We start from the raw sequence: 25,052 nt of genomic DNA on the forward strand, positions 1-25,052 counted from the left end.
GGCCACAGCACTATATAAACCCTCGGGATTATGGGAAAACATTCTTCCCGCCCTGTCTTCCCCTTAGATGCTGTGCTTGACACACTGAGGAACAGAGAACAAATAATCTCCAGCCTTTGGAAGCTGCTTCTTGCATCTTTATGAGGACTGGAGCAGGATGGACATCCGAAAGGCAGCTTTGGGCACAAAGGCAGCATCGAGACTTTTGTATGTGTTTGCAGCCAGTCACCTTTAATACAGAAGTGCATCTAATGAAGACTAGAGGGCCCAGCGTGCAATGCTCCAGTTCAATTCAAGTGACCATCCACTCAGATTGAAAGGGAGGCATACTGGGGTCTGTAGACTCCCTGGGCTGCCCTTTCATATTAAAGGTGAAGGTGCCTGTAACTGGTTCCATTTTACGTTGCCAGCACGCATAGTTCTTGGGTACCAGGTGAATTACTAAGGGCATGGCTACACTTGCAGAAGTAGAGCGTCAGGAGTTAAACCAGGCCTTGGAGACCGCAGCAGGGAAAGCGCTGCCGTGTGTTCACACTGTCAGCTGCAAACGCAGTGATGTGGCCACATTTGCGGCACTTGCAGCGGCATTGGGAGTGGTGCATTATGGGCAGCTATTCCACAGAGCACCTCTTCCCATTCTGGTGCTGTGGCTTGTGGGAAGGGGGTGGGGGAATATGGGGCATCCTGGGTCCTGTCCCAATGCCCCGTGATGCATCACTTCGCATCCCTGTGCTTCCATCCACATTTGGCACCATCTTTCAACGGTTTTTGTACTGTGTGCTCTGTCTTCCCTTTCGGTCTGTGGGAATGGATTCTGAACTGCTGAGGAATATGCTGATGGATCTCGCCAGCACATCACGGATTGCAGTCTAGTTACTCCTTACGCTATCAAGTGACAGCGAAGAGTCCGAGGATGATGTCGAATTGGGGATTGGTCCTGCTTTGAGCAGGGAGTTGGACTAGATGACCTCCTGAGGTCCCTTCCAACCCTGAGATTCTATGATTCTATGATGACGACACAAGATTGCTTGTGGCATTCACGGACATGCTCACCACAGTGGAACGCCGCGTTTGGGCTCGGGAAACAAGCACTGAGTGGTGGGATCACATCATCATGCAAGTCTGGGATGACGAGCAGTGGCTGCAGAACTTTTGGATGAGGAAAGCCACTTTCATGGGAGTGTGTGCTGAGCTCACCCCTACCCTGTGGCGCAAGGACATGAGATTGAGAGCTGCCCTCCTGGTGGAGAAGTGCGGGGCTATTGCAGTCTGGAAGCTGGCAAATCCAGACAGCTACCGATTGGTCGCTAACCAGTTTGGAGTGGGAAAGTCGACTGCTGGAATTGTGCTGATGCAAATTTGCAGGACCATTAATTGCATCCTGCTCAGAACAACCGTGACTCTGGGCAATGTGCGTGACATTGTGGCTGGCTTTGCACAAATGGGTTTTCCTAACTGTGGAGGGGCAATAGATGGGACGCATATTCCAATTCTGGCACAAGACCACCTAGCCTCCAAGGACATAAATCGGAAGGGGTATTTCTCGATAGTTCTCCAAGCACTTGTGGATCATCATGTGTGATTCATGGACATTAACGCAGGCTGATCCGGAAAGGTGCATGATGCACGCATCTTTTGGAACACAGGCCTGTTCAGGAAGCTACAAGCCGGGACTTTCTTCCCAGAACAGAAGATCACCATAGCGGAAGTCAAAATTCTTATTGTGATCCTTGGAGACCTGGCTTACCCTTTAATATCATGTCTCATGAAACCCTACACAGGGAGCCTTGACAGCAGCAAGGAGTGGTTCAACAACAGGCTGAGTTGGTACAATGACCGTTGAGTGTGCTTTTGACCATTTAAAGGGCTGCTGGTGCTGTCTGTTTGGGAAGCTGGACCTGGCCGATGACAACATCCTCATGGTCATAGCTGCATTCTGTACCCTCCATAACATTTGTGAAGGGAAGTGTGAAAGCTTCACTCAGGCATGGACCACGGAGGTTCAACACCTGGAGGCTGAATTTGAACAGAGACCAGAGCTATTAGAGGGGCCCAGCGCGGGGCTGTAAGGATTAGGGATGCCTTGAGGGAGCAATTCGATGCTGAGAGCCACCACTAATGTTTGGTGCCCTGCACGGGAGTGAAGTGCAGTGGCTCCAATGCTAGTAGGCATCTGTGTTTGCTACGTATGATGCACTGACTTGCAGTGCCTGTTGCTTTCCTGGGCTACGGTATCTTTTACCTAATGCAATAAAGAAGGTTTTCAAAGCCAAAAAAAATCATTTATTGAAAAGAAACACAACTGCTGGGGAACAGAAAAGGCATGACACATCTGTGCTGTGTGGGAGGAGGGAAGGGGGCGGGGTGGGGAATGGGACAAGCACAGATTTGCGTATGTCTTGTTATCATATTCAGCCTTTCTGTCTGGAGTGTGGTGCAATGGGTGCTGCACTTCAGGCTGGCTAAAATGCATGGTGAAGGGGGCTGAGTGCAGTGGGTAAGGGTTGTAGTTTGCTGGGCGGGGTGGTGAAGCTACAGGTGTCGGAGGCAGCTGGTGGCGGTAAGAAACCGGATGTTGGGTGAAGTGGGTTGGCGGTGACATGGGGGCACAAGGGAAAGAGTTTTGGGACAAGGGCTGTGGGGCAGGGGCAGGCGCGGATCTGCTCCGTCTGCAGTGCTATGAGCGCCTGCATTGAGTCTGGTTGGTGCTCCATAATGCTTAGCAGCTGCTCCACCCTTTGGTACCGGTGATCAGCATTCTGCTGGTGGAGCCGCCTTTCAGTCTCCCATCACTCCTATACTTTTTGATTATCAGTAGGGACTGCTGCATAACTTCATGCAGAAGGTCCTCCTGGCTTCTTCGCGGCCGCTTCCTGATTCTTTGTAGCCTTTCAGCTGTTGATAACAAGGACGGCTGGGATCTCAAGGTTGCATCTGTAAAGCCAAAATGCAACACTTAACAGAGGCAGCATTGTTCACACCAGACAGAGCAATGATTCGGCTGAACTTAAAGACAAGTACAATGTACACAATAGCAGAAAGTGCCCGTCCCAAAGCGAGCGCACATAACCCACAGGAGACCCGAAATGGTGAGTAAACAGAGGGGCAAGGAGGACTGATTGTTTCACGGCCGTACTGTCCTCTGGGGTTCTGTGCCTTGGGGAGAGCCAACAGCTGCAGAGGGCCCCTATACTGAACACTGTCCCTACATTTTCCACAGGATGAATTCGTCCTGGAAGATATCTCGCTGCTGAGGGTGACCTGGGGAGCAAGGGAGGATTTTCTACTACAATGCGGCTTCTGCCCTGGCCCTAATGCTGCTTGCCTGTGTGGATCAATGGTCCCTCCAACCCTTTTAGGCACAGTGGTGCGGACATGTTAGCCTTACTAGGACAAGGAACACAGTAGCTTTGCCAAGGAACCTGTGCAAGTGGATTGCCCAGCTTCTGCATGAGACCTTTGATGAGATCACTGAGGTCAATTACTGCATTGTGAGAGAGCACATCAACGCCCTTTTCCGCATCTAGACATGCATGCAGCCCTAACCCTCCTCACCCCAAGAGCCCACACCAAACAACTTCCTTCCCAAAATAAAAGCCACTTACCAGGCACCTCCTCTGCTATTTGTTCTTCCTCAAACACTGTCTGCTGCTACTGGCTACCTTCCTCCTGGCTTGAAAATAGCTCCTGGCTGTATGCGTATTGGGATGCCGGGCCGTCCTCTGGCTCTGGGCCCCCCTCCTCCTCAGCACCCTCGCTCCCGCTTTCCTCCTTCTGCCTTGTTGAACTCTGGGCTGCTAAGGCCTCTGGTGCTCTTCGGAGTGGAGGTGAGGTCGCCCCCAAGTATTGTGTCCAGCTCTTTGTAGAAACGGCAGGTCGCAGGGGCAGCACTGGAGCGGCAATTTGCCTCTCGGGCTTTGCGGTAGGCGTTCTGCAGCTCCTGCACTGCAGAGTGTCCGGGTCATGGCCTATTTCCATCATGGCCCTTGATAGCTGCCTGTAGGTATCATATTTCCTACTGCTGGAGCGCAGCTGAGACTGGACAGCTTCCTCCCCGCAAACACTGATGAGGTTCAGCACCTTTCCATTGCTCCATACTGGGGATCGCCTGGCGCATGGAGGCATGGTCACCTGGAAAGATGCACTGAGAGCACTACACGCCTGGCTGAGCAAACAGGAAGGGGAATTTCAAAATTCCCAGAGAATTTAAAGGGCAGGTCTGACATTTGGTCACCTGAGGTCAGAACAGTTGAGTTCAAAGTGATGATCAGAGTGGCTAGAACAGGCATTGTGGGACACTTCTGGAGGCCGATCAGAGTGCATTAATGGACCAGGGCATCCATACTGGTCCCACGGCGCTCCAGCCAGGGCGCAGCAAGCTTTATGCTTCTCGTGGAAGTAGATTACCAGGGGCGCTCCAGCCGTGGAGTCCAGGCGCTCTACATGCCTTGCCAGTGTGAACAAGGAGTTAGGGTGCCCGGGGCTGATTTAATGCACTCTAACTTGCAAATGTAGCCAAGGCCTAACAAAGCTCTCAGTGGGGCACAGCAGGGCTGTCCTGGTTTAGAGTGCATGGAATGTACAACACTGAAGGCTTCTTCATGGGGGCAGGGGAAGGTGATGATGAATAAACCCTGTGAAGGTCAAGTCAGCATACTGTGGAATGCATGGAAAGTACAGCCTCGTATGTGGTTTAAATGAAGAACATTACTAACCAAGAGGCCACCCAAAATGCACATTTACAGCTTCAGAAACACCTGTCATAAAACAACAGCACCTGGGGCTTTGTTTATCATGAAACACCCTCTGAAGTAACCATGCCCTGGATATGCAGAGGGCATCCATCCCTCTCTCCCTTATCTTCTCTTGCATGACAATCACAGCTCTTGGGAGCAGCCAGATTGCTTATATAGCCCCAGTGGTGCGTGCACAGTGCTCTCCAGACAAATAAGAAAATACATCCCTGTCCTAAGGAGCTTCTAATGTACATGAGAAGGATAAATCCATAGACAACAACAGAGCCTGGTGGGTAGGGAGGGAAGCACAGTGGAATAGAGACCAGCATAATCCCATGGCCTATCTTGGCCACAGCACCCTTCTGGATCAAAGAGAGTCTGAACTGAACATGGAAACATGGGCTCAGCTCCATCCAATGAGATAGGCATAGAATTCCATTCATTCGGAAAGTCGGTTTGTCACAGCACGTAAGGCAGTAGTCGCAGACGTACAGACACAACGCAGGTGGCGGGGGGGTGAGAGGTAGAGGGCAGCACCTTCTTTAGAGCAAAGTGTCCTTTATTTTACAATGAATCATTTAATGACAATTCATGAATAATTTAAACCTTTTCCAAACCCCACTCACTCTGCGGTACTCTGCAGCCCCAGACATGTGTAGAGCTCGACTTGTAAACATTCCTGGGTGTCGCACTCAGTGTCAGGCTGGCTGGGGTGACAGAGACTAGAACTGAGGAACCCTGAAAAGCAATGGGTTTTGTCACAGCAAGCCTGGCAGCGAATGAACGTGTCTGAGCTCAAGAACAACTCCCATGATGCTAATGAGTGTTTCTCTTTGGCTTCCTGAGTCCCAGAAGGAGTAACCTGGCGGCTAGAGAGCTGTAGTACCACAGTACCTCAGTACCACAGGAGCAGAGTCCCCTACTCGCCAGGCCCTGCTCAGCACCTCAGCTTCAGGACTCTGCTCCTGCAGCATCTTTTAAATCGATTGCTGATTATCTGGGGAGTGTGAGCACCAAAGGTGAGAGCGTTACTGGTTAGAACAGTGACTGGGAGCTCTTTGCCTTGATGACTTCCATGGGTGGGGGGGGGGCAGCTTTCCCTGGAGCTAGACAGCCCAATTGCGCTCTCCTGTCATTGTGGAAGATGTCAGCCTGTCACAGCCACTGCAGGCTTATGACGAGTTTAGAAATGGTGGCTTGGCTGTCCTAGTTCAAGCTCTGCCTGCACGCTGACCTGAAAAGCTTAGGGGTTTTGACTACAGAGAGGCAGAGAATTTTCAACTCGGGTTCTTTTTGTTGAGGTAGAATCATTCCTATCACAATGGCCAAGAACATGGCAAGCCACCCTCAGGCACACTCTGCACTGCTCAGAGCCACTTAGAAGCATCAACTCAGCACAAAGGTTTGGATGAAAGTTCAAGGGACAGGAGTGTCAACAAAGGGGAGAGTCACGTTTTTAAACAACATCCTGGGATTCTACAGAAATCACCCTCTCCCCCTTCCCCACAAGGCCATTTTTGATACTGTAAGCTGTTGTGTTTTGGGCCCTTACAGGAGAATACACTACAGATTTGTTTACATGTCAAGTGCTACAGCCAAACAGCTGCTGTAGTGGAGACACTCACTACAGTGATGGAAAGGTTTTTTCTATTGCTGCGGTAAATCCCCTCCTTTGAGAGGCGGTTGCTAGATGAATTTTTCTGTGGACCTAGCAGTGTCTACATCAGGGTTTAGCTCAGCTTAACTAAATCTCCCAGGGTGTGAACTTTTCACACCTCTGAGCACTGTAGCTAGGTTGACCTGTTTTAGGTGTAGACCAGGCCTAAAACTTCCTTACAAGGGGCGTTTCACATGACTCTGCAGCCCTCATATTGCAGGGGGGAAAGAAGGGGTGGGGGGCTTCTTGTTTACTAGGTTGACACTAAGAAGTATTTAATTTGCCTATTGAAAAGCCAAGTGACAACTCCTGGAGAATGCTGAACAACAGTTCTGTAGAATAACAATTCTGTTGCTGTGGAGATAACTATCTGCTCACAAACAGAAGAGGGTGGGTTCAGCTGTGAAGCAGGAGGGGGAGATCCCTGAAACAAGGTTGCTGTTCTTTGAATGGCAGGAAACCCATGAGGGAATTCTTTGTAAATACAACAATATTTCCACGGCTCCCACAATGAGCAGTTATCCCTTGCACACACACAAAAACAGTATGGAGAGATGGTCCATGGAGGCTACAGCATGTGTCTAAGCTGCTTGCATCAGGAGGGAGCACAGAATATTGATTTGATTTTGAATGTTTTATTGTCTTGTTTGTGAAGCCTTTAATAGTGAGGGGCAGGTGCCTAAAATACAATAAATATTATTCTCCCTCTCCTGCCCCGTACTATACTTCTGTAACTCTGTCTGTTACAATCTCTTCAGTTCTCTTTTCCTTATTTGGATGATAAGGAATGGGGTCCACCCTGTTGCTTGTGAAGCTCAGATACTTTGACAGCTTCTGATTCTTTTTCAGATGACAGAACATCCCGCAGCTGAGAAACAGAAAGCAAAGAGTGATCAACACCACCAATACCATCAGGTAGTGATTTCCTATCTGATGAGGACAAAGCCACGTGGGCTTGTTGGCTATCTTAGCTGAGAAGTTCCTGTTCTTGTCCTGATAAGAGCACAGAGTTTCATTCAGATCCAACACACTCACACGGGCAGCTTGTAGAATTTCCAGCCAGCTCAGTGCACAACAGCTAAAGGGATTGCCAGCAACGTTCAGATGATTGAGGCTGCTGGACCATCTCATGGTGGCAGGTTTCTCTAAGGCCTGGAGGTTGTTATTGCGAATGTTCAGGTTTTCCAGTGGAGAGCAGACCAGGTCTGGGGGCAAAAGACTCAACTTGTTGTCTGACATGTCCAACTTTTTCAGCATCTTCAGACAAGGGAACTCTGTCTTTTTATTGTCCATCTGGTTTCCTCTCAGAGAGAGCTTCTGCAAGGAGAATTCCAGACCCTCCAGAGCTCCTTTTGGCATGAACAAGTCTTCATTCTCAGACAGATCCAGGGAGACCAAAGAGGTTTGGTTGAACATGAAAGGATATAGCCTCACAATGTTGTTCCTACGTAAACTCAGATACTTCAGCTGAGGTATGTCACAGAAGGATGTACAGTTACCTCTTTGAGCTGAGTTATGACCTATTGGTATCTCTCTTCTATTAGCATTCTGGCTCTCACAAGGCTGGAGGCTGTTAGAACCAAGGTCAAGTGTTTCCAGTTTAGGCAGAATACTAAAAAACCACTGTGGCAAGGAATGAATGAAATTGCCTTGAAGATCCAATGATTGCACTGACAGAAAGGCATTGTCATGCATCATGCCTGGCTCCTTGCTTTTCGTATCACCAGGAGGTGACTCCACAGCGATATTATGGAGACAGTTCTTAGCCATATTGAGATTCTGGAGGGAGGTCAGATTGTGAAGGAAAGTAACTGGGAACAAATACAACAGGTTACTGCTGAGATCTAAGTCAGTTATCTTTGACAGTCCAGCTGCTGCATTGTAAATATTCAAGGATATGTTAGGTCTTGCCATCTCATCATACCACAGTCTGAACTCTGCTGTATTGGTGGAACTTGGTGCCAAAGAGACCATGGCATTATCAGAGAGGTTTAAGTGTGTGAGGCGATGCACCTTGGGGAGCTCTGGAAAGTAAATCAGTTTGTTGTGACTCAGATCTAGCACCTGAAGCTGGTACTGCTCCTTTCTCTCCTCTGTAACAAAGAACTCCAGGGCATTGTAGCTGAGATTTAAAACTTGCAGCTGTGTGAGGCTGAAGCCCGAGATACAGTGAAGGGAATTCATGGCTAAATTCACCACCTTTAGACTTACCAGAGCCTCAAAAGCGCCTTCCTCTATTTCCATGATGTAGTTGTTGTTAAGGTTGATCTCTCTTAGCTGTTGAGTTCCCTGGAAGATGCTCCCTGGCAGCCTGGTCATCTTGTTCCAGGATAGATCCAGTTTCTTTAAAGAGGTGAGATTGCTGAAGTACCAGGCTGCCATATCACTGTCCAAATTATTTGCCGAAAGGTCCAGGACCTTTAGATTCCTCAGTGACCCGAAGGCTCTTCCATTGGTGAAGTAATTCCTATCAAGGTGGTTTGCAGCTAGGAGCAGAGAGTGAAGATGAGTTAGATGAGTCAGGGCCATTTCTGACACAGTTGCCAACTGGTTGAAATGCATGTTGAGGTGCTCTAGCTGCCCTAACTTTGATGTGCAGCTTTCCATCAGGTTTTGGATGAAGTTGTCAGAGAGGTCGAGCTGCTTAACCCCAGGGCCAAGCTTCTCTGGAAATGTGCGGAGGCCAAGACCTTGGCATGAGACCTGAACTGAGCTCTATGGAGAAACAAGGAAAGCCATCAATGAGAGTGAAGGAGCTCAGCCCACACCTCATTTCAAACCTGGCTCCTCTCCTATCACACACACACACCTTACTGCTGTTTGGAATTTTACTAGAAATCCTCAGACACAAGCACGCGCTCCCCTTAGGCAAATACTTTCGACGTGGCGGGCTGAGATGAAGGCATAAGCGCCTTCACACACAGTTTCTAGCATAATCACAAATCTGACCTTGTGGGTGGGAAGCTCTTTCAGAGCTGTAGGGGGTTCTTTGTCACCTGGCTTTCTGAGGTACAGTGGGGGCCGGAACTCAGAGCCGTCCCTTGGGTACGGCAAATCGTGGTGACCGTTCCAGGCCCTGTGCTTTGGGGGCCCCTGCAGGTGGGACCGATTGGGTGGCGAGGTCAGTCCCAGAAGTGACGGATTTGTCACTTCCACACTGGGCCCCACATCCCCCTAGGGAGGGCCCTGCTGACACTATTACCTTCAGAGAAGCCCCTGAAGAAGCTCAAGTTATTGGTTTGCGCTGCTGAAACCCTCCAGACTGGGTGACACAGATGCACCTATGCTGGCCAGCAGATCACAGCTTAGAGTCAACGAAGGAACCACACAGCACCTCTGCTTCCTCGCCTGAACAAAAATAAGGCACGAGGGAGGCAGACAGCTCCTGACTGCTAGGTCAGCACTGTTCATTGGCTGATCTCAGGTACCATCATCACCATCCTTTTCCCTTCACCCGCAAGGGTCTGTGTCACACTCACTGGGCTGCAGAAGGGTATGAGACTGTGTGGAGTCTGACAGCTGCATCCCAGAGCCTAGGCTGCAGTGGGGTGCGTGTCCTGATGGCTCCTCTGTGCCATGTGCCTCTCCCCCAAGCACAGCCCTCAGTCAGGCACATATCCAAGGAGGGGACAGGGAGAGAAGAATAGTTCCCATTGGGAACTGCCTCGTCATTTCTTATCCCACAATGAGAAACCTCAATCCTCTGGCAGCCACAGTCCTCCCTCAAGTGTCAAGTGATCCATCCCACCTCCTCTAACCACAGCCTATCACTTAGCGAGCGGAAAAAGACACAGGCAGGGGGTGTGATCAAACCAGGAGGCAGTGCCATGACCTCTGTCCCTTGTTTTCAAGCTGAAGTTTGTCATTCACTTGAGTGACTGGCTGGGAGCGAGCTCCAGCTTTAGCGCCTGGCCATGAAGAAAAAAAGATGTCTAGGGGTTAGTGCTCTCACTGTCACTGGAGAGACTGGGTTTGAGTTCAGGCCCATGTTCCCTGGCTCTCCAGGCCAAGACAGCCGGGGAGTAGAAGCTGGGTGGGTATAAGGGGAGGAGAAAGCCATCGATCTCATTGCTTACTGGGGCTCAGACGGTCTCCTCCTCTCTCTGCTCTGTCCCCCACATTCTAATTCTAGAGATCTGGTGTTTCACCAACTGGTCCCCAAAGGGGAGCCACCCCGGAGATCAGTCACAGAAAAGTGGGGGAGGAACAGACAATACAGGGTGACAAGATGTGTTCAGGGTATTTAGCGTTTCCTGGCCCCATACATACAAGTGCTGTGTCAAGCCTCACTCAGACACATGGTATCCAAAAAGCTGCCCAAGACAGTGTCTGTCTGGTAGAAACTGCTGAAGATGAGGGGTAACGATATCTCAGGGTGACAAAATGAAAGCACCTGGGTACAAGGCTAATGGTGAAAGGGGGGAGATTACAAGGCAGAGGTGGGGGGAGAGAGGCTTGAAGACAAGGTCTGAAAGTCCTTGAGGCAGAGAGAGACAAGAAAGTGTAAGAGAGGGGACATTAAAAGACAGGCTATTGAAGAGGAGGTGGCTGCTAGGCTGAGGTGGTCAGAGTTTTGGGGGAAGATTTTCAAAATCTGGTTTTAAACTTTTAGTATCACAGCAGGGTATGAGCACAACCAGCAGTTCCTGTCTGAGACCCACCGGGGGCATTGTTTGGCTATTAAATCACAAAGGATCCTGGGCAATTAGCCTTACCTGCTGGCATGGCAGAGGGTTTGGGCTCACCTCCGCACTAGGCTGGGCTTTGAGAACAGATGGGAGCAGCCAGAGCAGCAAATATCCTCTTTCAGCCAGCCGGTGTTCTGACAGAAACATGATGGGCTCCAGGAGCAAGCAGCCCCTTCCCACTGCTTCTGTGCTCTCATCTGGGCTAAGGGAGAGAAAGACTTCTATATAAATAGGCTCCAGTGAGGGCTTGGGGAAGGAGATAGTGTGTGGGAGTCCCAGCTACGGTAGTGGGAAAATAAAGATATAAGCCTCTGACGGGGAAAAACAGTATATGAAGCCACAAAGGAAAGAGAAACTAGGGAACAGGGGGTGGAGATGCCACTACACATACTTCCAGGTGATCATTTGAAACTATAAAGGAAATAAATATCAGCAAAATGGAGCCGATAAGGCCCAGGGAAGGAGAGGAGTTTTTGTGGGTATTCCCCAGTTTGGAAACCACACTGTTGTCCAAAGGGTTTGTCCTAGGGTCTTATCTGCAGCCACCTCCTGCTGTGCTCTGGGTCAGAACTCACAGCTAAGCCTGGTTAGCTTGGATAGGGGATCCCAAGCGAGCAATTAGACACTGTAGGAAATGCTGGGCTCAGGCTAGCACCTAAGACCAGATGGTGCCACCAGGCAAAATGTAAACTGGAAGAGTAGGGCCCCCTTTGCTGCCCAAGCTGGAATAGTCACAGGTGGGAGGTGCTAGACATTTGAGGGGAATCAAATCCCTTTCTGTGGTGATAAACAGCACTGGGGTCATTGTTCAGCACTACTGGCCATGCCTTCCTCCATGAGATGAGGAGGATATGAGGCAGGAGTGAGCCTGGAGAGGGAATTCCCTTCTCCCTCTCTGGGCTACTGCAGCTCATGCAGAGGGAAATTTTACAACAACACCTGACCCTTTGCTGGGGAGCGAATGCACCAAGGGTTTTACCATCCAGCTCCCATGAATGAATCACCCAGCACAGTCCTGAGGTGAAGTCCAGCTCACACCCTCACGAGGGGTTTCCTGCACCTGGAGTATCCCATGGGCTCCACTGGTGCTTCTGCTAGGGGGTGCCCAGTCTCCCACAGCCCATGGGCTACTTCTATTCCCAGGATCAGAGAAGCCTCCCAAAGGGATGGGGGATGGAGCCTCCCTGAGCTACAGGAAAAGGGAGGCGAGGGCAGAAGAGATGGGCTCAGAGAGGTAACCCGTTTAAACCCCTGGCATTCCACCTTCCCCTCGCCCCCAGACAGTAACAAATGTACCAAGAGGGGAACATGCCCAACCCAACCACACAGCTCTGAGCAACAGCAGCCAGCAAGAGCCTTTCACCTCCAGCATAGGGCGCAGTGCACAGAGAACAGAAGCCATCACTGGGGTGAGTGAGCAATGAGTCTGCAGTCTCAGTCCAGGGCTCTGTGAATAGGTGTTCACAACATCCCCTCACCCCCAGTTAGCCCCGAACTGAATGGGCCACAGAAAATGACCGCCTGTCTTTCCCTGGACAGGGTGCAACAGGCATGGGCAGGAGCCAGGGGTATATGTGGGTGATGGGAACGGGAACTTGTGCTGCCACTGCCCACTGCATTATCACCATGCCTTCCTCCTGGGCCCCTAATGGTGTGAAGCATGGCTGGAAGATGATTGCCTGGTATTTACACTGCACTGGGGGAGAAAGGGGAGAGAGAGGGGATTTTCCTATGACAGCCTCATATTTAGGGTGACCAGATGTCTCGTTTTTATAGAGACAGTCCCATTTTTGGGGACTTTTTCTTATATAGGCATCTATTACCCCCACCCTATCCCGTTTTTTCACAGTTGCTATCTGGTCACCCTACTAATATTAGCTCCCCCAATACCAGCATATCTCAAAAAAGAATTTTTCTGTGGTCACATATCCAGGGCCACTCTGCCACCTACTGGTTGGTCCATACATGTCACAACAAGAATGTTTGGCTGCTGGGACAGTTCATGGGATATTTTGCTAAGTGGACTTTTTTTGTTTGTTTGGCTCAATGCTGTTGACTCTTCATTCCTTTCCTGCAGCAGGCTGCACCGCCACTACCCAGTTTGCACAAGAGCTTTTATATTGTGGGAAAGCTCTCTGTTTCTTATGGTTCAGGTCTCAAGCAAAATGCAGTGCTGAGGGTCAGATGCACCTCAGTGAATAAACAGGGCTCTTGGGGTGAGTAGAGAATCCTGTGGAAGTTCTAGTCTCTGGACTGGAAAACCAGGTACAATGCTTTAAACCCATCTCCTTGGTCAGTCCTCACCGGGTGCAGGGCCCCTGAAGGCAACAGCTCTTCTAAACCTTGCTTGTTCATATTGATTCTATTGAAGGCCTGGGTTTCAGGCTATGAAGGCAAACACAGACCTTAGAGAGAGCAAGCCTTTATTGTTCTTTAGAGACAACCAAAAGATGTCACAAAATGTTTACAGCTCCAAAAAACATGGAATCTCCATTTAGGGAGACACTGGCCTGCAGCTCTCTAGCTCACCTCCTCCATCCAGCTTCACCACCCCTAGCAAGGAGCAGAGGAGCGGGAAGGGAGTACAGGGAAGGGAACAAAGTTAATCTCTCTCCTAGTATGGGTGACCTAACTCCCTAGCACAAGACCCAGGCTCTGTGCATCCCCTAGCCTTTTTCCACATCCCCAGAGTGTCAGATGGGGGAACCCAAACAAACTCCTCTGTGCACTTTAAATAGCTGGTTCTGGCCTTTAGGGTGAAATTAACTGAAAGTCCCTGATCAGACTCTGGCACACTCATGTACTCCTTGGAGAATCCCCAGCATTTCCATCCAAAGGCTGGGAATTCCCTGTGCCTATCCATGTCTATTCTGCCCTTTGGAAGAGGAAGAGGTGTCAATGCTGGCACCAATGACAGCGGCAATAGTGATGGGCATATCTGCACCGTCTGGAACACAGACACTCTCAAAGAGAACGGCCGTCCTGGGAAATATCTTGGTGCCAGAAGAGGTATCTTGTTCCTGTGCTGAAGATAGTGCCCTGGTGAGTTCGGCAGCATGAAAGAGAGCCTGCTTGGACCCCTGAATATGGGGCCACATGAGTAATTGAACATGGCCCTGCATAATATCTTTCACAAGGCAAGTTGCATTGGGCTCTCTGGAGGGGGCCAGAAGAACTTACACAGCTGGTTCAGAGGGGATCCCATCTTCCTCCATTATGTTCTGGATGGAAGTTGGAGGCAAATACTGCTGTAGGGATTCAAGCAGTGGCAATGTAGCCAACAGCTTTGAGGGAGGTGTCCAACAAGAGGATGGTGGTGATGGTATCAGCATTGGAGGCCCAAACTGAGGAGGAGTATGTGCCAAAGATGACAGCAGCACTGGTAAGGAGTCCCCAAAGGAAACATGTCGGTGCTGGAGGAGAATGATGCCTCCTGTTTTTCTTCTCCTTGGCCTCTCTCTGCAAGTTGGATGCTACCTCTTCTCCTTTTGCTCTGGGGGAGGGTCACATGGAGATCTGGAAGCCTGCCTTTTGCTTACAGCATCTATCAGCATCTATTCTAACAGGCCCAAAGGAGTCTTCAGTGCTGTCACAGACCAGTGTGCCAGTGTGGACTGTCTACATGGAGCTTGTGGTAAAGGACGGTGCCAGATGGAAAGCTCGGCCTCTGCAAGCATTTGCTTCAGAAAGGTGACCTCGGGCCTGATATTGCGGGAAGTGCCAAGGCAGGAGTGGCGAGGTGCCTCTATGGCCTCTTTAGAAGCAGACCTCAAGCTTCCTGCAGGAGTATCACGTCAGTTTACTTGAATGCTTGCAGTCTGAGCTAACTGTCCCTCCTTGTCTGAGGAGTACAACATGGCAAGTCATGCACTGGGGCACACTGTGTGATTGTCCCAGGCCTGGGGCATGGGACACATGCATCTGTCTCGGGGAAGATGGCTGAGCAAGGTGCTCATCTTTTGAGCCCCATATGGAATTTGAGATCCGACATGGTCCTGGAGATAACCCAAGACCAACATCCAACTAACTGGTCACTAACAAAAACTAACAACAATTAGCGGTGACTATCCAGAGCACGGGCTCATAGACCAGAGAAGACTCGTGCTGTGAGTTCTTGGTGGCAGTGGCAAAGGATCTGAGGGGTGCACTCCCTTATACAGATGGAGCCAGTGATGTCGTTCCGAATACAAGCGTGTGACTGTCCCCCCCCCAGGGGCAACTGCTTTTCTGTACAGCTCCACAGCTCAGCATCAGAGGCGCTGAGTCTCATCAGTGGGAATACAAGGAGAACCTGCTCTTGTGACTTGACACTGCTGCTGGGTGTTTCTCAGACAGAGCTAGACTGGGGCCGGCGGGGCAGTACCTGGCCAGACATGCCGCTTGGCCCCAGCTCCTGGGTCTGGCTGTTCTAATGGTTTCAGCAACACGGCCCTGTCCAGGGGGAGAAGGGAAGAGTGGCCACGCACCAGCAGTGCAACAGGCGTTAGTGCTGTAATGGGCCAGCATGCTCTGCACACAGGAATAAGCTAGTAACTTTAGGCTCCTTGCCTCACACCACAGCCTTCCTTCTCTGAATGAGGTGACCTGTCGGCAGGTTCATGGTATAATACAGCACCTGCAAAACAAACGGCACAAAGCAGAGAGCCCAGATACTTCAGAGAAAATCTCCCCCCCCACCAGTTTGAGAGTCCGAGCATGGTTCAGAGTGAGCAGGTGTCTATCACAACACACAACATCACATCTGGCCCTGACTAGCCCCCTTGTTGACAGACTCAGTAGAGAGGCCAAGGAAACCGAGTCCCCCTTTCCCACTTAGTGGAAGTTTTTCAGGGCTGGGAGGTAAGGTAGACTGAAAGGCAATGGAGTGTGCACCTCCCATCAACACAACCATCTCACTTTGGACTGAAAATAAAGCTCCTGCTTTGCAGTAATGCCTCTACCCTGGGACTTTGGCTAATGGGGTACAGTTCACTCCCTTCTTTTGCATACTTAATGCCCATTCCCAGCTCAATGGCCCGTGTCTCGGAGGGCTGGCATTCCCCAGTCACTGTGAGATCTCTCTGGTGTCCAGGCTTCGAGCAGAGGGAGCTCTCATGCACACATCTTGGGGAATGGATCATGAGTGTGAGCTGTGAACTGCTCTAGATCCTGATCCCCAGGCCATATATCAGGGAGTTACTGTTCATCTGTAATGGGCCAGTTCTGCTTCTCTCTCAGGCTGGCTCCCTTCTTGCTAGTCACTCTCCACGGGGTGATTACAGTCAAGACTGGCCCTAGCCATTTTGGCAGCCAGGGCAGAAAACATTTTTGGTGCCCTCCTGCCCCGAGTGGCCAATCAGCAAGCAAAAATGGCCAGCCAATCAGAGCTGAGGAAAACAAAAAGCCAAGTGGAATAGCAGTACTGTGCCCTGGAAGGAAGCACCTGCTCGCCTGACCCTAGAATCCGTCCTGAGTACAGTGTCTTCTGGCTCCACACGAATCCAAGAAAGGAGACCCCTGGCCATTACTGAACAATGCTGAAGAGGTCAGGGTTCTATACCATTAAAACAATGCAGCACAAGGGAGCCCTAGCATGCAAAAATCATAAGGCAGGCCCCCAAAATGATAAGATTGCTTAAAAGTCATGAGATTTAAAAATATAAATCTGGGGGTTCTTTTCTCTTCTGAGCACTTAGGGTGCACTCAGTTCACATTTTCAATATTTTCTCTGCAACCATAAATACCAGAAACTTTCATTTTTAACTAAAAGCTGTGATTCTCATGCAATCTCCATCCCAGTAGCTGGGGCTGTAAGAAAAATACCAGCTATAGGGAGACTCATCATAAAATTGTGAGAACTGGCAACACAAACTGCTAGCAGACAGAAGGTTCTAAAGAGGAAAAAAGAAATGTTTCAGCCGGGACTGAACTAGGTCAAATCAGGAAAAAGCTTTATTTGCAAAGAAAATACTGACAATTTACATAAACTTACATCCCAGTTTATATACAGTATGTATATTTTATATACAGATAGTGTCTTGAATGAAGATGCTGACTCACAACGCAGCATCACTAGGTCACTGTGCAGCTCATACAACAGTAAGACGGGCTCGGAGTTGCTGTATCTGTGACCAAAACTCCTTTACCATACTATTTTCATTAACGAGCCTGAGTGGAGGTTTACTGGAAGCAATGATTCATAAACTGTTGACTCAATTAAAGGAAATGACACATAAACCTCATCTTGTAGGTATTTGTAAAGATACGCAACAACAACAACAAAATACATGATTGCTTCCTATTGCAAACTCAAGTGGGTAGAGTGTACAATCCAGGAGCCAGAAACACTTATCTGCAGGATGATGGGGGTAATAAAAAGAAAGGGGGGAGGGACCTTGCTGCATGATGGACTGAAGTTCAGCCTTCAAAAACTAGATGGTTGACACTGCTAATTCCAAGTCACCAAAGGTTTTGTTCCTAATGCTCCCTGCAGGCACAGTCTGCTCTCAGAAGAGACAGCGGGAAGAGATGGAGGCACAGAATAATGAAACGTACTACACTGCTATTTGTTTCAACAGTGAGTGAGCTTCTGTATGCAGCAAGTGGTGTTAAGCCTGCATTCATACTTATTTGCAGCATTTCTGCATTCCAAACCGATTCAAAAGCATCTCAGTGACATGTGTAGCCTGAACACAGCACTTGTGGATAAATCCTCAGTTCAGTGGGGTGACCTTTAGACTACCATAAAATACACACTTGCTTTTCTTTGCTCTAGAAACTTGTGGCAAGGCTGCTGTGAGCTGGAGAACAGCAACAGGATTCTGTTTCGGGGCAGGAGGGGCACTAAAACTGGAAAGACCAATAAGTAGCTGGACAACTCGGGAAGCTCAGGACTAATTTTCTTCACTGTCTCTCCCAAGAGGGATAAAAGGGCAGAATTGCTGAGATGACCTGTGATGGCTCCCATGATTGTGAGAACAATTGATCCATCCAGCTTCATTTGTTCAATTCAGAATACTTATCTAAACACAAATGCTGGCACTCTTCCATCACTGCATTTTAATTTCTAGTGTTCTTTAAGAGGAACATCGCAGTCCAGTGATGACCAGGCACGATTTGTCAGTAGGAGCAGGGCTATTTAAGTCCTCAATAGGTTAAGAAGGCAACCTGCTTATCTGTGTAAGAAGGGCTCTTGGGAATGGCAAAGGCAGCAGGTCAATCATTCCAAGGTAGACAGCTCACAACTAAAGGCATCTACTGCAGATATTTGCTTCTTTTAACAATGGCCTGACTGTAGCAGCATTTCCAGTTTCTCTAAAAACTGTCTCCACAGAAAGAGTTTTGGGGGGGTTAAAACTGTATATTGTAAATCAGTAACCATTTGCTACTTTTCTGCAACTGGGGCACAGCTAGCAATAAAACGACAGTTAAGGCCCACTGGTGAGGGTGGAGGAAGTAGATTGCTACTCAAAGAGAAAGGGCTGAGACAAAAACAGGAAGGCAGCAGGGGCTGCATTTGCAGAACACAGCACCACAAACACACACCAGAATTCCCGATATGCTCGACATTTGTCCATTACCGAAGCACTCCCTTGTCTCAACCCGATTAGCAACGCGTGTCAGACTGGAAGACATCACAGTGGATGACTGAAGCAAGCCCCTATTTTCCCTAGTATCTCGTTAAACTCTCTCACAGTGCCTCTTTTCGCCCCTGGTGACTACTAGAATCTGGTCTCACACCTCTTCTGCTCAACTTCCTTTGCACCACCAGAAAATTAAACAGGGGCCCTGAGATGTCTCAGAAAGAAGCCATGCTATAACCTAGGTTAGGGGTGGGCAAACTTTTTGGCCTGAGGGCCATATCGGGGAATAGAAATTGTATGGTGAGCCATGAATGCTCACAAAATTGGGGTTAGGGTGTGGGAGGGGGGGAGGGCTCCAGTTGGGGGTGTGGGTTCTGGGGTGGGGCTGGGGATGAGGGGTTTGGGGTGCAGGAGGGTGCTCCGTGCTGGGATTGAGGGGTTTGGAGAGCGGGAGGTGGATCAGGGCTGGGGGCAGGAGGTCGGGGCATGGGAAGAGGCTTGGGGTGCAGGCTCTGAGCAGGGCTTACCCTCAAGTGGCTCACAGAAGCAGTGGCATGTCCCTTCTCTGGCTCCTAGGCATGGAGCGGAACCTGACCCTTAGAGCAGGGCCATGCCAGGGCTTCCAGGAGCCGCATGGTGCAGCCCTGACCCAGCTCCCCAGCGGGAGCTTGCGGGCTGGCTTAAAACAGCTCACAGACTGGGCCGTAGTTTGCCCACGCCTGACCTAGATGAACTTACAATAAGTTAGTCATTTTAATAACGTACTCTAATACTCCATTAATGAGATTTTGCTGCTAGAGAAGCCATTGGGTTTTCATTTATAAAAAGGCTCTTTATGGCCCAATTCACACTCTCATGCCAGCAGTGAAGACAATGGAGTTAAATTCACTTATGCCAGTGATGAATTTGGCCCTCAACATACTATCAGAGTTCTTCAGGTCATTTGCTCCCCAGCCTCCTGTGCTCGATGCCATGGAACTCAAGTTACACTGAATCCATCATTTGGTCTAATGAAAAATCAGAAAAGGTGCATTTCACTAACTGAACATACAAGAAATTAAAGCTGATGAGGAAGGTGCTATTCTGTTCCTTCCGGAGTCCTTCATTGCTGTTCTATGTACATGCTAGGAGGAATGTTAGACAGAGACACATGGTGCTCCCCACAGTGAGTGCTCTGCCGTTGCACAAGTGGAATATTGCTGCGTAGTGGAAGCCATATCATTCAGCTGGGAATCATGGGGCCTAGCAGAATGGGACATAAGAGCTTAACTAACTCCGTCATCCCCTTCCCTGTCATTTCACAACTTTTGCTTGTCCCTAGTCTTGTCGTTTAAGTAGACTGTATTCGAAAGTATTATTGTTAATGAGTTGGTTAACAGAGATTCCCATCACACACATTTCCCAACTTCTTTTGAATATGTCTTTCTAATTCATTCTGAGGGAAACAAACCACTGAAAACTAGTTAAATATCCTAATGCTCATGCTAATCCAACATGTTGAGGCTGGAAAGGAGGCAGATCATATGAAGAAAAGAACAACAGGGAATTTGTGCACTTATGGCATAACTATACCCCTCTAATGAGTAGTGATGCCTGAAGTCAAAGGCTAGTTCCCCCTATGATGCATCTCTCTCATAGGAATGGCAGCCTTGGAAGGTGCTTTTCTCCTTATACAATGACATCGCTCATTATGAATGGGGAAGAATAGGAAAGCTAAGGGTACTCTGGGCTGAAGAGTATAGGTTGGAATCTTAGTTGGCCAATCCAATTACTGCCTTTGTGGTGCTGATAGAGGGTCATTTTCAAATGCCAATAGGTTATCACTGTCCTTATTGGTAAAGAGGAAGGTAGCACCAGGCTGTCTGTTTAGGATTTTCTTCCAAACTCCAGAAATTCATTTTTATTTTAATATATTGACTGAGATATCACCCTCCCATATATAATCTGTATTTTTGGGAAAAGCTCTGTTCAAAGATGGCCAGGTTTTTTTTAAAAAGGGTATGATACAGAGGAGTGAATAAAGCTCTTTCCACTTCTCCAATTCAAGTACAGGTCTTGGATTTAGATCTCACCAATCAAATGGAAATAGTAGGAAAGAGCTGCTCAGAAAGCCTGAAGAAACATAGTCTTCGAGTTTTTCCATTAGTGCCTAAAAGGTATATTTGGACTAGAATCAGTTGAGTCCAGAGAAAAGAGAAGTGGGAAGGGTGTGTATGTGTTGGACCAAAGTTTTCAGTACAGGCCTTGTTGGAAAATAGTTAACCACCACTTATTACACTGTCTTTCTGATAGAGAAGGGCAGACAAGAAACGAAAGATTCTTCACTAGTGTAGAAAAAGAATAAAGCTCCTAAAACCCAGCACATAATGCCAATAACACAGAAAAGATTTCCCTGTTTGCTTGTATATGTAAATCTTAAAAATACCCATTTCAGTGGTTGCTGCAGAGTGTGTATGTGGGTAGTCGTGTTTGCAGCATGCTGCACTATGAAGCCTGTGTAAATATTTCCTCATATGCAACATGTTAGTTTTGTAAAATCACAAGTTGCTGTTGCAACACCACCACTTCCAGGAAGTGCCCATTAGAGCAACTTAAACCTCTGGGCACGTGGCAGGAGCTTAAAGTACCAGTGGCACTGAAACATCTTGTGGTCATAGCTGCCTAGAGCATTTCAATGCTGGGCTTGCAAAATGCTGAGAGTTTGTTTTACGTGGTATCATTTTATTTTGTGACTATGTTTTAATGCTCATCAAATGCTCATTGCATTTGCAGCCTGCTTCCAAGCCCTCAACCTACTTATTCTTACAGTCCAGAGGATGAATGTAAATATCGCTGAGCAGGGATCATTCTCACCTTTCACATTGCAACACCATTGCCCTAATTTAGAACTCTCCCTCATAGGTGGAGAAAACCCATAGGTTTCTTGCCCTAAGTGTGCAAAGGCAGCAGTGTATGAGTCCCTAGAGAGAACAACTCCTCAGAAAGCCTGTCTTTTCTCGCCTTCTGCTGCTGCTGCCATGGATGCTATAGCTAGTGCAACATAAAAGCAGGAAACCCATATCATTCCTACCACAAATCTTGGGTGAGGACCACAGAGCAGAATATCAGTGCAGTAATACTTGAAACACTGAGGCAAGAAAGGACATGCGAGCCTTTCTTCCTCACAATGCTTTCTCAACTGCCTTTCTAATACAAGTCTCTATGCAAATCACAGGTGACCTTGCTCTTCCTGTATCCACATAAAGAAATAAATAGCTCTGGATCAGTTTTCTTTGTGGCTGTATGATAGAACCCCCTCATATTCTTTTGAAAAGCAGCACTGTGCAGTTCTGGGAGACTCCATGTATATGCCAAGTTCATCTAAGATGTTGGTGCGTCTCCTAGCCGTATGGCCCCAAAGAAAGTTGTGTGCTTGCTCATGTTGATGGAGATGTCAGCATGGACCATTTTCACTGCAATCTTCTGCCTGGCTTTGAGGAGAGAGACCCCAGCTGTGTAACAGGTGTTGAAGTTGGTCTTGCCTGTCTCAATACTCCGGGTGCACTGTAGGAATGGCTTTTCATCCACCACCACCTCATAGCTGGCAAAATCTGTGAAGTTTATGTAGTACACCTATGAAGCAGGAGGAAGAAATGGTGTTACGGAGAGGGCAGAGGTGTGTTTGTGCCCCAGGAAACCACCCACTTCTTGCTGCAAATGTGCTCATGCATGTGCACCTTTCCTCAGTTAAACACGGATCACTTCCATAGTCCCTCTATACCTACATCTACAGTGGGCTGGCTCACTCTTAGCAAGCAGCACAAACAAGACCTTTATATGCCATATCCTACAAACACAAACCATGAGGGTGAGCAAGCATGGAAGTATTTGTGAATGGAGGCAACTCCCCCAGAAGCAAAGATCTAGGTGGGAATCCGGACAGGGACCAGCACAGCTCTCTCTTTATTAAAAAGGGAACTCAAGTGCTGCTGTAAAATAAAACATATTTAAAATATGCCACTAACAGAAAACTACAACCAGACTTAACCATTACAAATAGCTTCTCCTTTTAAAAGAGCCTATTTTAAGCTCAGGTCCTCCTTCACCTATCTGCCAAGTCTAGCTTTCAGGATCTCAGAGTGCCCTGTAGCCTGCCATTAATAATGCTCTAGGATGAACTATCTGAGGTGCTTTCAAAGTCATCTGCTATTATAGGGGGTAAACAGACTCTTGAACTCAGGCCTGGGCAGGTAAATGAAAGGGGAAATGATCTTAAAATACTTGGATTGAAAGTATAATATTAATAGATCTGCTATTTTTAAATCCACCCAGCGATTCTGTTACTGATTCAGGACATTTATGTTTTAACCTTGTTTTATTTTCCTGCAAAAGATGTTCCACACCCTTTAAAACATTGATACTGAAGAACTGAAGGACGTATGGTAGAAGTCTGTATGGGGAGTGGTAATCTCAGAGGACAATGGCAGGGCTCATGCATCTGATGAGGGGAAGCCAGTCATCCTGGAGGCAATGGGTATTTGTTAGGTTTCCATAGTCTGTGGACTTTCACTGAGTTGAATCCCATCCTGCTGATGCATGGCTGAAAGGAAATCTCATCACTGCACAGACACTGCCCAATAGAAGCTCACCTCCACCGCACTGCTAGCATATTGTCCCAAACAAAGAAAAGTTAGCTCTACTTTTTCCTTAACAGATTTCACAGGACAAAGTCTTCAGCGCTGAAATGCTGTTGCCAGCAATTGTCAGCGTGAGTTTAAGGGAACAATTTTACTCCAATTTGCAGCCTATATATTGGTGCACAGCTCCATGGAAGAGACTCTGATTAACTCATGTTTGGAGTCTGCACTGCCTCCCTTGGAACTGTTACTTACATACAGACAAGTCATACGAAGATGCAGCTGATACTATAAATCTGGAGTAAAGCTATTTTAATTATGGAGCCTCATGGAAGCCCTTTTGCCAACTGCAGAGTTTCTAAAATCTGTTTCAGTGTCGATACAGCTTTTCTCTGCAGAGGTCAATGGAGATACTATGGAGGGACTGGATGAAGTTTAGAAGCTCTGCAGCTGCCTCATTTCCTATGGAGTTCAGAAGCTCCAGGACATGGGGTTATCAGGATATTGAGACATCCCAATTAAACAATCCTTCTCCTGAATAACACTTGGGTGGAGGAAACAGTTCTCTGGGAGATGCCATGTTAAGAAGTGTACTGAATAATCATCATCACCATCATCTATTTACACAGCACTTTGCATCCTGGAGGATTCCAAAGCCCTTTACAGACTACATACATACACTGCACCCATCTCTGGAGTGAACTGCAGCAGCTGTTTTACAGCACACAGCCATGCTACACAATGATTTTGGAAGAGTATTGTATCCATTTAAAACCACAAGAGGAATTTTGGAGGGAGAATGGAATTACCTAACTTGGAATTTGGCCATGACACCAGGGTTAATAGTCCTACATTTATAAACGGTGACATGGGATCTTAAATGATCATGAGTAGTCAGGACTTTGGTTTTATCTCTCTCTTAAAAGACAGCACCTCCAGCAGCAAAGTGACCTCTAGCTTCCTTCTGGGCTTGTTGTTCAGTACTGACTTGGAATGTGAGTAACTGCACAATAGAATGTATGGAGAAAAAAACAGCAGGATTCATGGCATATGGAATTTTGTATTGAGTCTGCACGTAGGCTCAGTAACTAATGCCTTATAGCTTGTATTACGGTATAATACATGACCTTGCACTCCCCGAAATTTATCGTCCTCTTCCTCTACTCACATCCTAGAACATGAAATGGTTCAGAGCACATACAAGTTCCTGGCCTTTGCTGGCTCTCTGGAGCCCCCTTGTGGTTCATGCAAGGCTTTTCATTTTGAATACAGGAATAGGAGTTAGGCCTAGGACCGTACTCACTTCTACCTGACTATAGATGAAGTATGTGCCGTCCACCAATACCTCCAGCTCCCCACTGCGTGCATGCAGCTTAAACACCTTGGGGTTCATAATGATGCGAGACCAGTCATTGAGCACTCCACCTGAAAGATCTCAGTATGAGAAAATGGCAGTCACTCAGTACCCGTCAGAATGAAAAGCGCAGTAGCAACACAAACACAATTACAGATATCTTACATATAAAATAAATATATTAAAAGAATACTAAAGTTTCAAAGTCAAGCACTCAAAGATAGGAAATGCCAGAATTAAGGATGCCAGTAGATTAATTCAGCCCCCTTCTGTGTCAGCCTTATGATACTCTCTTTAATTTCATGTTATACTATTTCTTCCACAAGCACCCTGCCTCATTCAGTGTAACAGGGGGATGGTGCTCACTGAATGGTAGATATTCAATATTTCTTTTCAGTATATGGCCCTAGGCCTCATTTACTGCACACCATTCACAGTC

At 48.0% G+C, this 25,052-nt stretch overlaps 2 protein-coding genes across 3 annotated transcripts in view; both read right to left on the reverse strand.

Annotated features, from left to right (window-relative positions):
* Nucleotides 1-5,361: 5,361 nt before the first annotated feature.
* LOC311526517 (transforming growth factor beta activator LRRC32-like) lies at nucleotides 5,362-11,265 on the reverse strand. Its single transcript, XM_084639653.1, has 2 exons — nucleotides 11,109-11,265; nucleotides 5,362-9,108 (listed from the first exon to the last, which is right to left on the reverse strand). The coding sequence occupies exons 1-2, from the start codon at nucleotides 11,226-11,228 to the stop codon at nucleotides 7,114-7,116; spliced, it is 2,115 nt and encodes a 704-aa protein (XP_084495779.1). The 5' UTR covers nucleotides 11,229-11,265; the 3' UTR covers nucleotides 5,362-7,113.
* Nucleotides 11,266-16,990: 5,725 nt separating this feature from the next.
* EDA (ectodysplasin A) overlaps nucleotides 16,991-25,052 on the reverse strand; it is a 187,512-nt gene continuing 179,450 nt past the window's right edge. The window contains exons 8-9 of one of the 2 annotated variants that reach the window (XM_084638746.1): nucleotides 24,563-24,693; nucleotides 16,991-22,255 (exon numbers count right to left, since the gene is read on the reverse strand). In XM_084638746.1, coding sequence (XP_084494872.1) covers nucleotides 22,004-22,255; nucleotides 24,563-24,693 — 383 coding nt within the window. In that variant the 3' untranslated portion in view covers nucleotides 16,991-22,003. The remainder of the gene's footprint in view (nucleotides 22,256-24,562; nucleotides 24,694-25,052) is intronic. The other variant, XM_084638747.1, reaches the window with a different exon arrangement.

The sequence above is a fragment of the Lepidochelys olivacea genome (genome assembly GCF_965140295.1).
Source record: "Lepidochelys olivacea isolate rLepOli2 genome assembly, chromosome: 9".
NCBI classification, from domain to species: Eukaryota; Metazoa; Chordata; order Testudines; family Cheloniidae; genus Lepidochelys; species Lepidochelys olivacea.